The sequence below is a fragment of the Malurus melanocephalus genome, unplaced genomic scaffold (assembly GCF_030028575.1).
Source record: "Malurus melanocephalus ecotype Western Australia unplaced genomic scaffold, MMel_1.1 scaffold_494, whole genome shotgun sequence".
Classification (NCBI taxonomy): Eukaryota; Metazoa; Chordata; class Aves; order Passeriformes; family Maluridae; genus Malurus; species Malurus melanocephalus.
This window is the reverse complement of record NW_026623726.1, coordinates 285,429-301,104: the sequence shown is the minus strand read 5'-3', so window position 1 is coordinate 301,104 and position 15,676 is coordinate 285,429. Positions and strand designations below refer to the sequence as shown.

The 15,676-nt window shown below is 43.8% G+C and overlaps 2 protein-coding genes across 5 annotated transcripts in view; both read right to left on the bottom strand.

Annotated features, from left to right (window-relative positions):
• ATE1 (arginyltransferase 1) overlaps positions 1-3,518 on the bottom strand; it is a 65,260-nt gene extending 61,742 nt beyond the window's left edge. For 2 of the 4 annotated variants that reach the window (XM_057381166.1, XM_057381167.1), the window contains exons 1-5: positions 3,401-3,518; positions 2,161-2,224; positions 1,765-1,827; positions 1,170-1,273; positions 129-401 (exon numbers count right to left, since the gene is read on the bottom strand). In XM_057381166.1, coding sequence (XP_057237149.1) covers positions 129-401; positions 1,170-1,273; positions 1,765-1,827; positions 2,161-2,224; positions 3,401-3,488 — 592 coding nt within the window. In that variant the 5' untranslated portion in view covers positions 3,489-3,518. Of the gene's footprint in view, positions 1-128; positions 402-1,169; positions 1,274-1,764; positions 1,828-2,160; positions 2,225-3,080; positions 3,242-3,400 lie in introns of those variants that run through there. The other 2 variants (XM_057381168.1, XM_057381170.1) reach the window with 1 other exon arrangement.
• Positions 3,519-4,331: 813 nt separating this feature from the next.
• On the bottom strand, positions 4,332-14,524 carry NSMCE4A (NSE4 homolog A, SMC5-SMC6 complex component). The gene is made up of 11 exons (XM_057381171.1): positions 13,989-14,524; positions 12,760-12,840; positions 12,071-12,201; positions 10,898-11,046; positions 9,003-9,102; positions 7,694-7,784; positions 7,137-7,231; positions 6,313-6,361; positions 5,564-5,655; positions 4,921-5,012; positions 4,332-4,417 (listed from the first exon to the last, which is right to left on the bottom strand). The coding sequence occupies exons 1-10, from the start codon at positions 14,188-14,190 to the stop codon at positions 4,929-4,931; spliced, it is 1,074 nt and encodes a 357-aa protein (XP_057237154.1). The 5' UTR covers positions 14,191-14,524; the 3' UTR covers positions 4,332-4,417; positions 4,921-4,928.
• Between the last annotated feature and the right edge of the window lie 1,152 nt (positions 14,525-15,676).

The following is a 15,676-nucleotide window of genomic DNA, read 5'->3' as shown; positions in this document are numbered from 1 at the left end:
CTGCAATCCCATACATTGCGAAGAATAAAGTAAAATAATTATTAATTTACTAAGCAAGATAAAATGAAGGGATTTCAAGAAGATGTGAAATGATAGCATATTCTAATTACTAGCAGAAACGTGATTACCTGGTTTAGGTGGTGCATGAACAGCTTTAGCTGAAYGTGATGGTTCTGCAGGGACTGGTGTGTCTTTGTCTGCACAGATCTGAACAGAATCCGGTTCCACCTTCTGCACATTCCCCTCTCCTTTTGTTTCTCCTGAGTCCTTATCTTCATTGTCCACTCCCTCAGCGTGATCCACAGCCAAGGGAGTCAGTTCAGACTGACTGACTTGAGACTCACTCTTGTATGGAAAATCACACGTGGCCACATCCTCTATATGGGAGTCCATCGGCTCTTCTGTAAATAATGATACCCTGCATGAGGGAATTTTTCTCTGTACAACCACAGCTCATACTTTGCACAATTCAAATTAATATTAATTTAACTATTTTCCAATTTTACAAGTCTTTATCCAACAGACAAAGTGGCTGTTGCAATAGTCTGAAAATAAAGTTTCCTTTATGGCCCCAAGTTATGAACACCAACTCATTTATGARAACAGTTTTATTTACTCTACTAAAATTGGACAGTCAGCTATTTTCAGCTACTTCTGAATCAAACAAAAACAAAAAAAAAACGAAGATCTAAAAGCCTAGCATATTACATATACATAGAAAAGAGGCAAATTATAATGATTCAAACACGAGTTCCACCACAGAGAATCACTGGTGCTGGATAAATGGAGGGYGACTGTTCCGTCACCTGGAAAAACCTTCTTTGTTTGCTCTTCCTTTTCTCTGCCACCAGCTGTTCTGATTAGTCCTCCCCAGATTATCAGTTTCATAACAGAAGTAAAAACAGCATCTAATTCTCYACAGCACGCAGCTACAAAGTAAGGACATGCCCAGGATAAAAAGCTGGTCTATGGGAAAAGCCAGGAAATATTTTCTTCAATAACCAAAGTCACCTGCACAATCTGGCCTCCAGGCTATTTAAGTGCCCTTGATTCAAAACACTGCCAGAGGTCTACACACAAAATTCAAAGCCCATYTGACCACTCCATCAGGTATTTAATCCTCCTTCTACACATCAGAATTGGTTTTCAAACACTCAAGAGCTTCTTACCTTCACTCGCTACTTTCGAAACATCTCCTTTGGAAATGAATTTCAACATTTTCTTCAGAACTTTCTTGTGAGATTTAGAGGCCTGAAAATGCAAAGCCTGGCACCTAAAATAGATAAAAAGACCATTTCTTTTGTGAAAGATTCAGGGAAAAAAGAAAAAAGTTAAGGAGCCACTTATAAAAGTTATAATCTATCTGCAATTTCTATTTTTTTCTTAAGTTTGCCTATATTAAGTGGTCAAATATTTTATCAGCACTTTTGAGTTAATGAAATTACATTGTCATGCACTGAATAATATCAGTCCTTATGGCAYGTTTGAGTGTGTACCTCTATAATCATTAAAATATGAGTGTAAGTCTCCCGTATTTGGGCTGCTAAAGTGGTGTTTGTAAGTTAGAGACAAGTTTCCTCACAGGAAAATAYCCCAGAGTGGCTCATGTCCCTTTGCACAAACCCAACAGCATAAATTTATTACTAAAGTATCATTAAAAGTACATAAACTTTTGAAGCATGATGTATTTCAAACAGTAAAAAAATGGTGGAACAGATTTGAAGTGGTCAAATCCCTTATGAAAGTGCATTTTGAGTCTCTTACCTTATTGTGTATTGAGGACAACAYGTTTGATTCATGATAGGTTTGTAGACATATTTTCCACTCCTGAAAAGAATTATAAATATGCTTTAATTTTTTGTTGTTTATACTACAAAACAAATGAAGCTTTTTTCATTAAAATCACATCAAAATATTACAGAAGTAACAAAAGTCAAAGAGCAAGCTCTTCAGCTCCTTGCTGATAGTACCATATTAACCTAAAATCACTGAATATTTTCATGTTTCATAGCATCATGTTACAGAAGGTCACAGAGCACTGGACAAATAGTTCAATTACTAATGTATCTATACCTGTTTCTACCAATCTAAATTTTAAATGTGGATTCCAACTTTTATCTCAACTGACAACATGGCTTTGTATGCTCCTTTTCCATTTACCTTCGCCATCCTCTGTCTATGAGATCCTGGTAATCTTGAACTGTCATCGAATGTGCCCACATACCTGAAATAAATAATGCAGCAACACATTTGACTGACCACAGGTTAGCTTTAAAATACAACAAATTGTGCAGAACTGGCTGGAGCCCCCCTGCTCTGGGACAGTCTGGGACAGCTGGGGGTGCTCACCTGGAGAAGCTAAAAAGTGCCTAAAGAGGCTCCAGGAGAGCTGGAGAAGGAACTGGGGAGGAGGGATAGAGGGACAGAACACAGGGAATGGATTCACACTGCCAGAAAGCAGGAGCAGGCAGGAAATTGGGAAAGAATTGTTCTTTGTCAGGGTGGGGAGGCTCCAGCTGCCCAGAGAAGCTGTGGCTGCCCCTGGATCCCTGGCAGTGCCCAAGGCCAGGCTGGACATTGGGGTTTGGGACACTCTGGGATAGCTGGAGGTGTCCCTGCTATGGCAKGGATGGGTTTTAATGTCCCTTTTAATGTCCCCATTAAAACCCACTGGATGGGTTYTAATGTCCCTTCCTATGCAAACCAACCCGTGATTCTATGATTACTGCAAATCTGAATAGCTAACGGCCACTTATGCATAAATGTCTTTCAGGGATTTGACATGTTCGTAAATACAGTAACTACTGACTTCAATAATCACATTAAGWATAAAAACCCCAAACCCAACACAAATCTTGGCATTCAATCAACTGTATTTCTGCGACCACACAAGCGCAAAGTTCCCCTCTGCACCTCCCACCTCCCCAGAAACAGACAWGGAAAACAACACAGAATTGCTGGTCAGTTCCCTCACGCTCATTGGGGAGCTCCGGGCCGTAAGAGCTGTTCCAAGCTCGCCGCCCTCCCTCAGCCCGGGGCGGCCCGCCCGCGGCCCCGCTCCCGGCCCGCCCCGCCCGCACCGTGCGACAGGTTGCCGGTGTCGCTCCTGCAGTAGCCGCAGCGGTAGCCATCYTCCCCGCCGAAGAACTCGACGATGCTCGGGGAGCCGCCGGCCGCCGCCATCCCCGCCCGCCTCAGGTCAGCGCCCCGGGCCGCCCGGAAGCGCCAAGCGCCGCCATCTTTGCTGCGGGCAGCGCGCGGGSGRCGCGCRCAGGAAGAGGCGGCGCCGCCATGTTTGGCGCGGGCAGAGCGGCGGCGCTGAGGCGGCCGGAGGAGCCCCKGAGGAGMCCCTGAGGAGACCCGRRCCCGGCCCGATTCCGCCCATCCCGACCCCGCTCACCCGCGGACACCTTGCCCCGCGCCGCGCCGCAGTAGCCGCAGCCGTAGCCYTCCTTCCAGCCCTTGTACTCCACCACGGCGGCGGGCATGGCGCCGGCAGCCCCKCAGTGCCCCCGCCCGGCTGCAGACAGCACCGCGCCCGGCCCGGCCCGGCCTCCCCCGCGGGCGGATTGACGGTAAAACATCGCTTCCCGCTCTGCTGCTCCTCGCACCGTGTCCCCTGACCAGCTTCGCACCCCCCACAATACACTCTAACAAAGCTGCAAGGCTGGACGGATCCCTGTGTACCCCCTCAACTGCTACAGCAGAAAAAAGGATRGAAGAAATCCTGAGCTCTTCCACGGAGCGTTTTCTGGTAATGGAACAAGATTTTATATATTTTTAAACTGGCCTGCCTCRGTTACCAAATACAGGAGGAATTTAGCACTTTCCCCTTCCTTTATTCTRTCTCGAATTGAGACCGAATTTCCAAACTCACACCTGTATTTCCAGAACAGTAAGAACAACAGGGCAGTGTCAACTCTCCTGAGCCCCCAAAATGAAGTTGTATAAATGGATTATCCCAGAATGAATGGTTAACCATGTGAATTCCATTTGCTGCTGCCGGGGAGAGACAAGGGAGCAAAGAAGGGACACAGTGTTTTCCTTTTTACTAAGAAAGATCATGAGTACCAGTAAACTTTATATGAAATAGTAAACTGCGACATAATAGATAAATATCCCCATGACAAGTCTAAACTTCACATTGCTCAAAAAAGCTGTGGCTGCCCTGGAAGTGTCCAAGGCCGGGCTGGACAAGGCTTGGAGTAACCTGGTCCAGTGGAAGGTGTCCCTGCCCATGGCAAGGTATAGAACAAGATGATCTTTAATGTCCCTTCCAACCCAAACCATTCCATGATTCTAAACAAAGCAGTTCATACAAAGTATCAAGGTCCTCCAGAAAAAAAAATTATTTTACAACATATACATATAAAACATCTGTTGAAACAAACACTTGGATGTATTTTCTTTAAGGCACCTAAGGAGAAAAAAAAAAAGAGAAGACAGTAAGACAATATGCATTAAGATCTGGARCTAGACAAACAACTGTGACAGTAAAGGAATTCAGTTCTATCATTTAAAGAATTTTAGGGAAGCAGGAAGGGAAGACAGTCAGGGTCCCTCTAAGTCCTTCTTCAGGCTATTTTATTATCAACATCAGCTGTCAGGAAGTTAAGAAATCAAACACAAAAACTAAGCTAGAATCCTTTCCAATGCTGCTGAGTATAAAGTTCCAAAAATTAACTCAAGTCCATCACTTAACAGACCATCAAACACAATAACAAAGGTGGTTTTTTTCCCAGCTAATCACTGCATACAAGGCTAGATTACATTTTATTTCATGAAGAGGGCAAGAACACAATTCCAGATGTTACAGTCACCCTACTTACAGTTCTATGTTTCTAAGTGACATGTGGTTTCCCTAAAGTTCTTCCACATGAATAAGGAACTTACTAAGTTTGATTTAGTTAAAGAACTTACTTGAGTAGTTATTCTGTCTCCATTTCATCTTCTGTTGTCTGAGAAAGAGGAGTAATCATGGCTTCTGTTATCTGAAATATTTCTATGATTTCCTGGTTAGAGATGACAGCAGGTGTCAGTTGCCAGAGCTGAACTATTTCAATTTAATTACCACCAAGCAAGCTATAAAGTTTCTGATACTAAAGCACTATTTCAAATTACTACATTTCTCCTGCATAGTCTGAGTGAGGGACAAACGAGAGGAGATAGATGTGTGCTCAAAACTACTTTTTGTCTAAGACTCATTACAAACAATGAGGAAATTGCACAAAGAACTTCCCCTCCATAAACAAATATAGTATGCAAGGAAAGAAACAAGAGAGTGTATTTACCCAGGCTTTGTGTATAACAGTAAAGGCAAGTCAGTATGCAGCTCAAATGCACTTAAACTGACCAGGCTTCAAAAAATCAAAGCTGGAATGGCTATCCTGATTCTGTTTTCTGGCAGCTACAAACACCCCTCGGATTTGTGACTGTACTGGTTTCCATAAGGCCAAAGGCAGTGTTACTGCACCCAGGAAAACCCATTCTCCACAGCACAGGTAACAGCACAGAACCCAGAAGCTTAAGAAAAAGAGAGGATTCAAAGTGYTCCCCATGGTACCTTCCATTCTTTCTGGTCCAGAGTTACGATGACCTGGTTCCGTGCTCCAGTTCTGTTGTCCTCCTCCCCTCCCCTGGTCGGTTTTGTCGGCTCTGATCAAAACACAGTATTTTCAAAATTTACACTTGCAAAGTCAGTTTCCACCAGSAACACAAAAGCTCCATAAAAATCAATTCTACATGTCCCACTCAGTCAGTCTCTATCAACAGCCTGTACYATGCACTGCTTATTTCCTTAGTCTCACCTCCTAAAAAGTTAGGAATTAAAATTTTGCAGAGTCCTAGAAGGACCTAAGTAATTTCTTATAAAATCCCCCCAACGTCCTAACCCTATTGATATCCCATGGGAATGAAAGCCAACCTCCTATGCAGGATAACATTTCCTTTCCAACTGTATTGAACCTGCAGCAGTTTCCAACTCTRAGACAAGAGAGTTCTTACACACAAAAATACCTTTTTTCAGCRAAGTCTAACAATGTTCACATGCTTATTAGCAAAAATGCAGCTTAAAAGGAAAGGCAGCCTTTGGTTTCTATTAATAGAATTAATATGTATCCATCAGCATAATAAGGTCTTTTTTCCATATATTGATACTTGAAAAGACTCGATCCTTTCAGCTGCTTATAAATCTCTTCATTCCTTCAACTTCATTCACTGCATATCCCCAGATAAAACTACACCTAAAACTTTGTGAACACATAATATGTAATGTTGTAACAAATACCAGAGTATTTTAAAGCTAGATTTTACCTATTATTGGCAATCCATCTTCATCCAGCTTTATTTTTGCAAGACCATCCTAAACAACAGTGGGATTTAAAGTTTCATAACTTAGAGCTTTCCAGTTAGGATAATGCACTGAAATGTCATATTTTTACTTATTACATATTATGAACTGGTACATATATTGATAAAGAACCTTCATTGGCATACCATGTAAGAAAAAATTTATTTTATTTTAAATTCTATTTTAATACAGCACTTCTGCCAAAGAAGGCAGCCCATAAAGAACAGTGGCCAACTGTTAGATTATAGGAGTTTTGCTTTATTAAAATCATTGTTATTCTCTAAATACCCTTGAGCTAACCCTTCATAGTAACATTTCTATTAAATATAAAACCTCAGTTTGTCAAAATATCCTTGTCAGTTTCTGTCTTTTTTAAAATTAATTTTATTTATTAGACAAACTAAGCATAGTTCAAAGTGCAAATCCATGGATTCAAAAAGAATAAATTGCACTTGTTTTCTACAGCCTCAGTAACTCTTCTGAACTCTATGACTACTCTTTATATCTAAAATGTGAGGCAGAATATTTTTTGAAAAGCATATTGACTGCAAAAGTATCACTAATGTTTTGTTGGTAAATTGATTGCAGTACAAAAAAAATAAGTCTGTCAACTGTTTTCTTTTTTATTCGAGTACCAAAATATCACAGACTGTTTGCAGTAAGTAACTTAATATTCCTCATAATTAAATTTTAATTCTTCGATATTGAAGCCAGAAATACAACACGTCAGTATTTCTAGGTAATCCTAGTATCTAAAGTGGTATTTCAAGAACAGGTTATGCCTTACCTTGATAAGGAAGGACACATGAAATATGTTTTCCATGGTGTGTGCAAAAGAGTTTGGATCAATCACAAGATCAAAGAAGGAAATMGGTGTATTAGCTGGGGATGCAAAAATGGCTTTGTTAAACAAACAAACAGGTGGTACACACAGAGCTAATGTAAACACAAACTTAAAAGAGCAAGTACACCTGTCAAAAGCTAAAAGGATGTTTGTCAATTTAGTTACAATGCTGAATTCCCAATTGCCTGCAAAAACTAATAGTTCTATAAAGTAAATTATTTTCTTTCATCTTTCCCCCCCACAGATCCATACACAGTGATTATTTGACTGCCTTCTAAAAATGACAGGCATCAATCAGGGGAGAGAATTTACATTTGCTTTGCAGTCAAACAACAGCTGATCATCATCCATAAAAAATACACAGATGGTATATGTGCTTCATCAAAGATTTCTACTTGCAGACTTCACCTCATTTCGCCTCTGCAGTTTTACCACTCCAAACAATACAAGACAGAGAATATTGATTTTCTCCAGTTAATACTTAATTTAATCATACTTACGATCATTTTCAAAATGAGTTTGCAGTATTCTCAAGACCCTCTCCACTTCTTTTTCTGTAGCTTCCTGATGAGATGTCTCCATTTTTTTTAACTGGGAAAAAGAAACAAAGATCAACTTCAAGTAACTGTTGACCAATTACCAGAATAGGCAAAGTACCTTTTTTGAACACATAACACAAAAGTTGAATTTTTCTCCCTASATGCAACATTATAAACACACTTATGCAAACGTGACAAATTTGAAGAGTTTTAGGGTTTCATTTCCATTTTACAATATCGAATGGAAAAGGCCCAGCTTGTATATTTTGAGCCCACATACAGGTGTACACTTGCTTTTCAACAGCTTTGTGGAGCTGGGTTACACAGTGCTGCAATCTGTAAGTTTAATGAAGGTGATCATTTACAAGCACCTCACAAACCCTCCAGCTCCTCTTCTTCCCAGTACAGAGTAACAAATCCTTTCTGTCACTATATGGATTGAGAAGGCTGCCTTTCAAAAGACAACCACTTGCCTCTGTATCTTGGCATTATGACAGCCTGAGCTTCCTTGTAACAACATGGTTTATGTTTGCCATGTTTCAAAAGCCTCTCAGTATTCCCAGACTTTTGCCTTTCTGCCAGCGTATTACAAAGAATAAGGAAACAGCAGAAAAAACAGTGGTTATGTGAGAGCTAATTAGTTTGCTGCCATTAACCACATTTCATTGCAAATGCCACACCCTGTCAGACACTTTTTTAAAAAAAAGTGGAAACCACACTAATATAAGAAGTTTCTTTTTTGTTTCCTTTCAGAGCAACAGACATCAGAACAAGTAAGCTCATTACAACTTGAAAAAWGAGCTTGTGAACCCTATTTCTGAAYATGCAGTTGGTCTGTAAATTCTATTTCCTTCCACTCAGTGAAATACTGCTGTTCACACAAAACAAACCAAGAAGTCTGAATCTTTTAACAGAAACTCATGAGAAAAGGGGCTAATGTGTTTCCACTGGCTGAGGAGCCAACCAAGGATTGTTTGCAATACCAACCAAGGAGTGCTGGTAATCACACACTGTGAAAGAACAAGAGAAAGAGCTGTATGAAGGTAGAGCAGAACTTTTCTGGGGCAAACGTCTTTGTTCTGGCTCCTGGAGATAAGCACAGCACAAACTTCTGTGGATCTTGGATGCTCCCTTCCCCTTAAGAGTCGGACATCACAAATACTACAGTTCATAATTACAAACCCCAAAACAACACAAACTGAAAGATTTAGAAGTCACTTGTAATAACTGTGCCAGAACAAAGGGTTAATAAAGGTAACACTTTACAAACCTGAGCAGGCATTGCCCGTTCTGCTTTTCCTCTGCTGGCTTTTTTCTGCCTCTCAATCCGTTGCTTTGGTACAGGAGGCTCAGACTTGAAAGATCCCATCCTAACCAAAATACAAAGAACACATACATGCAAATTTGGCTTACACTGTATGCTCAGGAATCTTTGCACTGAGAAGTGGATCTCCTGAAGAAAGTAYAAAGTGATGACCAATAACTGAAAATAAAGCTTCACCACATTTAGAGATTTCTGCGAAGAACCAGCCACAAAAGTTGCTCCCAATATCAACACATGCAGAAAAATGTATGCAATTATTCCAACTTTCTTTTTAGACTGAAAACTTCAAATCTACTTATCTTAAAACTAATTAAGAAATTAAACAGAATATACAGCTCATATCCTCCAATATCCTCATCTGAATTTATTACAAACACTTCTGCCTGAAAACTCTCTGAAGACACTATTTATCTCTTTTTCATCTATTGTTGAGTTTCTCTAAGTTCAGGTCTRCCACAAGTTTTTAAAATACAGTCTGAGAGGACTGGCCAATTTAGCTTTCATTTGTCTCAACACTGATTGTCAGRGGCATGTGGGGGAAGGGGTGCACACATGAGGCTTGCAGGAGACAGCCAGGAGATGGGCAAAGCCTTGTCTCWGGGGTGACTTCACTTGGCAACGTCTCGCATGGCACAGGCAGTCAGCAGGAGACACTGCACCCCCAGAGACGCTTCAGCAATGGGACGGTGAGAGGTCTCCACCAATGGACTGCACAGGAAGGTTCCACTGGACCAATTGTCTCCTGCCAGCAGGCAGACTTTGGGAGGAGCCAGGTGCCATAGAAAGTAACTGCACCACTGGCTTCTTGGCTGGGGGGTTTTGTGCTTTTACCRCTAGCTTCTGGTCGGAACTTTGGGGGCTGGGACTTTTACTGACTTGCTTTTCCAACTTGTGAGCTTTGGGCTGGGGCTTCTCAGATAYTTGCTTTTTGACGTTGGTTTGGGGGGCTTTAACTGTGCTTTTTGTTTTTGAGCTAACTCACAGTGCTCGCCGGCTGGGCCCACTTGCCCTGGCCCTAGCCTCTTTTTGCCCTGGCTCTGCCTTTTAGCTCTTCTGCCCTCGCTAGCTCTCCTTCACCCCTGCACATCAGCCTTCCCTCCCACTGGGTGCTTGGCAGGAACGCCAGCTGCCCTCCRAGCCTCGACYGCAGCATCTGCCTCGCCCCACTCCTTCACCTGCCCCAGCCGCCGCCTGTCCTGCCTCCCTGCGTGTCCCTGCTCAACGCCTGCCTGAGCCACCCAACTCCGACCTGACCCACGGCTGTGATCCCCGCCGCCGCTCTGTCCAGGATCCCGGACCGAGTGCCCGAGTGCCACTCACCGCGTGTCCGGCAGCGGCGGGAGCGGTGCCTGGGAGCCGCGCCTCTCGCCAGCTGCACACCTCCCAGCCGGCACCCAGCACATCCCCGCCCCGCGGATGTCGACGGCACCTCCCCGCTCCTGCTGGTGGTAACGCCCGYTTTCTCCCTCYGTCTCCCCTCTCTCTCCCGTCCCTTTTCCTTTTCCTTTGTCATTTTCTGTCTTTTCCAACCCCCTGTTGTGGGCAATTACTTCTCTCTTCTCGTTTTCCTTYACCAATAACGGGTTTTCAGATACAAAGTTTGCCTCGGTTGACTTAATTTCGTTCCTGACCGTCTAATTTYAAAASAACTCSTTGCAGTTCCTCGCAGAATGCTACAGAGGAGTTCATTGTACCAGAAGAACAGGGACCACGCAGTCCTTGTCAACACTCTGCTGTGACCTCAGATTACACTCAATTCAAGCCCAGGGCATCAAAAGTAAGAATCTATCACAGCCATTATCTTGTACTACAGTTCATACTATTTCCATGAAGAAACTTACATGTAGTGAAAAGTAGGTGCTCTTCTTAAGTACTTGAGTGCTTCTTGTCCCACTGTCTGCCAGGCATCGCTAGGTAAAAACCCGCCTGGAATGTCCTCAGGATCATCAGTTTCTTCTACTTCTGTGCGATTTATACCCATGAAGGTTAGCTACAAAAGAAAATAAGTTGCAGTAAAAATTCACTTTGAGGCAAACCAGTAGATACATTCATGGTGAAACGCTGCATCGTGGTGTTTGCCTGATAGATTCAGTATTTAATACCACTACCTAAGAACTTTGACTTTCCTGAAGATACTGYGAAAACAGATAAATACTCAAGTTCACACTTGTGTTCAGCAAGCAATAAAAAAAAAATCATAGGTAAGTAAAACTGCTTAGATTCCAGCACATTTTCAATGATGTATGAAGTAGCAAAACATTACTTATATTGCACTACAGAGCTCAGAAGTCTCACCGTTTCTGACCACCACACTCCCAGGAAGCCCAGCCCCTCAAATACCATAGAACAATTTATCTGGCCTATCCCTATATCTACCAGTCCAGACTAATTCAGGAAAAACTTTAAATTGAACTTTATCTTTTTTCAGATTGTAGAGCTCTAGACKCAAGCAAACACTCAAAACTCCTCRTTGATCATCTGTAACATAAGAGAGYATTTTCAAGGAGAAAAAAACATCAGCAGCCTGCCTAAAAGCTGTGTTGAACAAACTCTCCTGCCCAGTCACTGCACAAAGAGACAAACTGTCCAGTCTGAAAGCATTCAGGTGATCCAAAGTCCCATTTCATGTCAGTGGTACAGCATCTCAACAGCTCTATCCAAAAACATAGAAACCAGYGGACTGGATAAAGAAACTACTTTTCTACTGAGAAACTACAGCAGAGTAACCAAAAAAAGTGCAGGAGACCTTGAGGGCATGAACTGACTGAACTGTGATGAAAGAGCAGCAGTGCAATAATGGGGGAGAGGTGTCTGCATTTTAAGTTAGAATTTACCCTACTGCAAATGCTTAACACGTAGYTTAAGACAATTAACAATGTTAACCAGAAAGAAATTCAGAGGAAAAGCATTAAATTCCATCAGAASTGCCATGACAATCTGAGGCTTTATGGTTCAGTARCARTCAGGGCAAATCACCAGTAAAACTGATGGCAAATTCAGAGCCAAGAACTTACCAAGTCCTCTGCAAATGCAGCTGAATCAAATGCTGACATCTCCAACTGTAACTCATTGGCTTTCTCCTTTCCTATACTGCTTGCTAGAACAAGAAACTGGGCATCCAGTGCAGCCTCTCGTGCACGGGAAACTGTTACAGAAAAGATTTTATGGTAATTAATATGAAATTGTCATAAAAATAATAAAATTCAGCACAGGGGCTATCCTGGCTTTAGCACTTTGGAAATGGTTTTACTACAATGACCTCTAACACACTTGCATAATCCTTGTAATATTTGCATTTAAAAAACAAGGAAAGGATTACACTAACAAACCATGAGAAAGTAACACATGATTTTGAAGAACAAATGTATTTTTTATCAACATGTCTTTCACTTCTCCAAGTGAAATGAACCCCTCTATACTGATATCTTTTATGTGTTCTACTTAAATTGTTCCAGTGAATCAAAATAMAGCAAATGTATTTTTAAGAGCAAATAAACTGTAACAACATTTATTTTCTCACAAACTTATTCAACCAATCTTCAACTCAACATAATTCTTTCAAGTCATATAAAAATTCTGATTAAGTCCTTGGACCTCAACTTTACTCTTGCCCTCTTTTGTTTGTGAGGCATCATCACCTCATGCTTAGCCAAACACATAAATTGAAGACAGCATTTTTTACCTCCGACAAAATTTGTTTTACCTCCATCAAAAAGTCTATTGGCTTCTTCCAAAGCTTCTGTCAGTTTGTTGCTTTTCGAATTCAACATAGCTTCTCGATTTTCTGTGGGAAAAGACACAACACAAATCCTGAACTATTTAAATGCAAGAAGCACTGTGMCAGGCTGAGCTTGTTTGACTCTGATTGGGGGCAGGTGCCCATCAAAGCTTCATCATCCTCAGCTGGACCAGGAGAAAAAAAAACAAAACAAAAAGCTCATGGGTCTAGACAAGGGCAGGGAGAGATCATTCATCAGTTACCCTCACGGGTGAAACTTGCTCGAGCTGGGGAAATTAGTGACATTTCCATGACAGAAACAAACAAGCCCCCGAAACTATGTGCTTGGTCAATTYTGTAAACAGGCTGGATCACACATAAACTACATTGTAGCATCTTGTAAAATAACTACACGTGTTTATCAAGTATTCAGAAAACTATACCCATGTGTTGCTGAACTTGGCAGTGCTACTCACACAAGCACTRCACCATTTTTTGTGAGGAAAACAGAACAATCCAAACACATACAGAAGGACTCACAAACCTGTCTACAGAGATGCTAAAGACCGCACAGCATTTTTTGGAAAACCCAAGAATAACTTTCTGGTCCAGGCACATAATGGTACGTGCAGTTTCAAACTAAAACTCAGACACCATGAAAGCAAAATTCAAGGATTTCAGTGCATCTCTAGRTCTAAACTCGACAGTGTAAGCACCATGTGTGGGTTAGTGCAGCTAAATCCCTCATAACCTCGCTGTCCCTGGGGATGCAGAAGGATTTTTCAGGACAAGAGGGAATGGCTTCACACTAAAGGAGACCAGGTTTAGGTATCAGGAAGAAATGCTTTACTGTGAGGCTGGGGAGGCCTTGGCACAGGGTGGCTGYCCCATCCCTGGAAGTGTSCAAGGTCAGGCTGGACGGAGCTYGGAGCACGCTGTGATAGTGGAAGGTGCCCCTGCCCATGGCAGGCAGTTGGAACGAAAATACCTGAAAGGCCCCTTCCAACCAACACATGATTCTGCGATTCCACTCTTCCTGGGACCCGAATTTCATATTCGACCCAAAATATCGGGAGCCCAAGGAACCCGGAGCTCCCGGGAACGCTCCCAACAGTTCCCCGCACGCCAGGAGCAGCCGCCAGCCCTGGAGGGCCCCGGCCGCCAGCCCGGACTCCCCATCCGTATCCGCAGMGCTTCCCGCGCCGCCTCCTTACGCTGCACGGTGGAGATGAGCTTCCGGTACTGTATCCGAATCATCCTGTTGTGGTCCCGGTCCCGGTCCTCGCCCTCGTTGATGCTGAGCTGCCGGAGCCTGTCGCCCGCCGTGTCCCCCCCGTCCTCCTGGGCGCGCGGCGAGCGCGAGCGGCGGCCCCGAGAGGCCGGCGAGGACTCGCCGCTGTCGCTGGTCTGCGACATGGCGGGAGCGCGGCCGCGGCAGCTGTCACCCGGAGCCGCCGGGCTGGCTCCGGCTCACGTGTGTGCCGGTCTGCCCGGGATACACGCGCCGAGTCGAGCCTGCGCAGTTCGCCTCAAAGGACCTTGTCTTCAGGCACCGCCGGTGATCGCTGAGCCGCCGCGCTCCGATCGTGATCTTCCATGTTGGTGCTGTTTTCCGCCTCGGTCCTGCAGCCTGCGCGGTCTGTTCCTCGGCAAACCGGCCGGGCCCTTCTGATCCGTTGCGGAGGTGGTTACGGAGCTCTCAACGTTCCTTTAACATTTACTCAGTTCCTCGCAGGCCGTTCCGAGCCGCGCCGCGTGGCCGAGCGCTGTGAGCGGCGCTGGGCGCTGCGCGGAGCAGAGGCCGCTCCGCTCCGCTCCGCTGTGGGCCCGGAGCCGCCGCCGCCGCCCGAGGGCGCTGTGGGCGCGGAGACCCGCGGAGCGTGAGGGGAGAGGCGGGGAAAGCCAACATCTGAGGGGAAAGCGGGGAAATGAGAGATAAAGGGACGCTGCGCTGTCCCCGCGCCGCCTCTAATGCATGGATATGTCCGTGGAAATGGCTGCGTTAGTCACTGAGCAGGGATCTGTGCTCTGGCAAGTGGAATAAATCATAGAGCCGTAGAAGGGGTTGGGTTGGAAGGGACCATAAAGACCATCTAGTTAGAATCGTGGAATCATCAGGGTTGGATGAGACCTTCAAGATCATCCAGTGCAATGTTCAGCCAGCACTGCCGCTGTAAACCCTAAACCACAAACCACATCACCCAGCTCCTCCTGAACATCTCCAGGGATGGTGACTYCACCACCTCCCTGGGCAACCTATTCCAAATGCCTGAGCACCTAAACAGTGAAAAAAAAAAAAAAATCTGATACCTAATTTGAATGTCTCCTATCCGAGCTTAAAGCCACTTCCTCTGGTCTTCTCACTTCAGGCACAGCAGAGACTGGTCCCACCTCACCGCGCCCTCCTCCAAGCCAGGGATTTGCGCACAGCGATGAAATCCCAGCTGAGCATCCTTTGCTTGAGACTAAAACCCCCCARCTCCCTCAGCCATCCCTCATAAGAGTTCTCTGGAAASTCTCCAGCACCTCAATGTCCTTTTTATAGTGAAGAGCCCAAAACTGAATGCACCACTCAAGATAATGGCCTCACCAATGCAGAATACAGGGGGACGATCCCTTCCCTGGTGCTGCTCATCACACTGTTCTCAAGACAGAGGATTCAAATGAATTTATATTGCAAAATATACATCATAATACTTAGCCATTCATTATTGATTAATATTGTAGTTTTGTTCTAATTATTGTGGTGGTTTTCTGAGGTATTTTTGGGAGTATTTTCTGAAACTTCTTCATAGATCAGTTTGATTCAGTATATAGACATGGATCTACTTTGGCTTTCCCAAACCAGTACTTCAGCTGGACTTCAGACTGCAACTATGCACAAGCTATCATTCAAAATGCA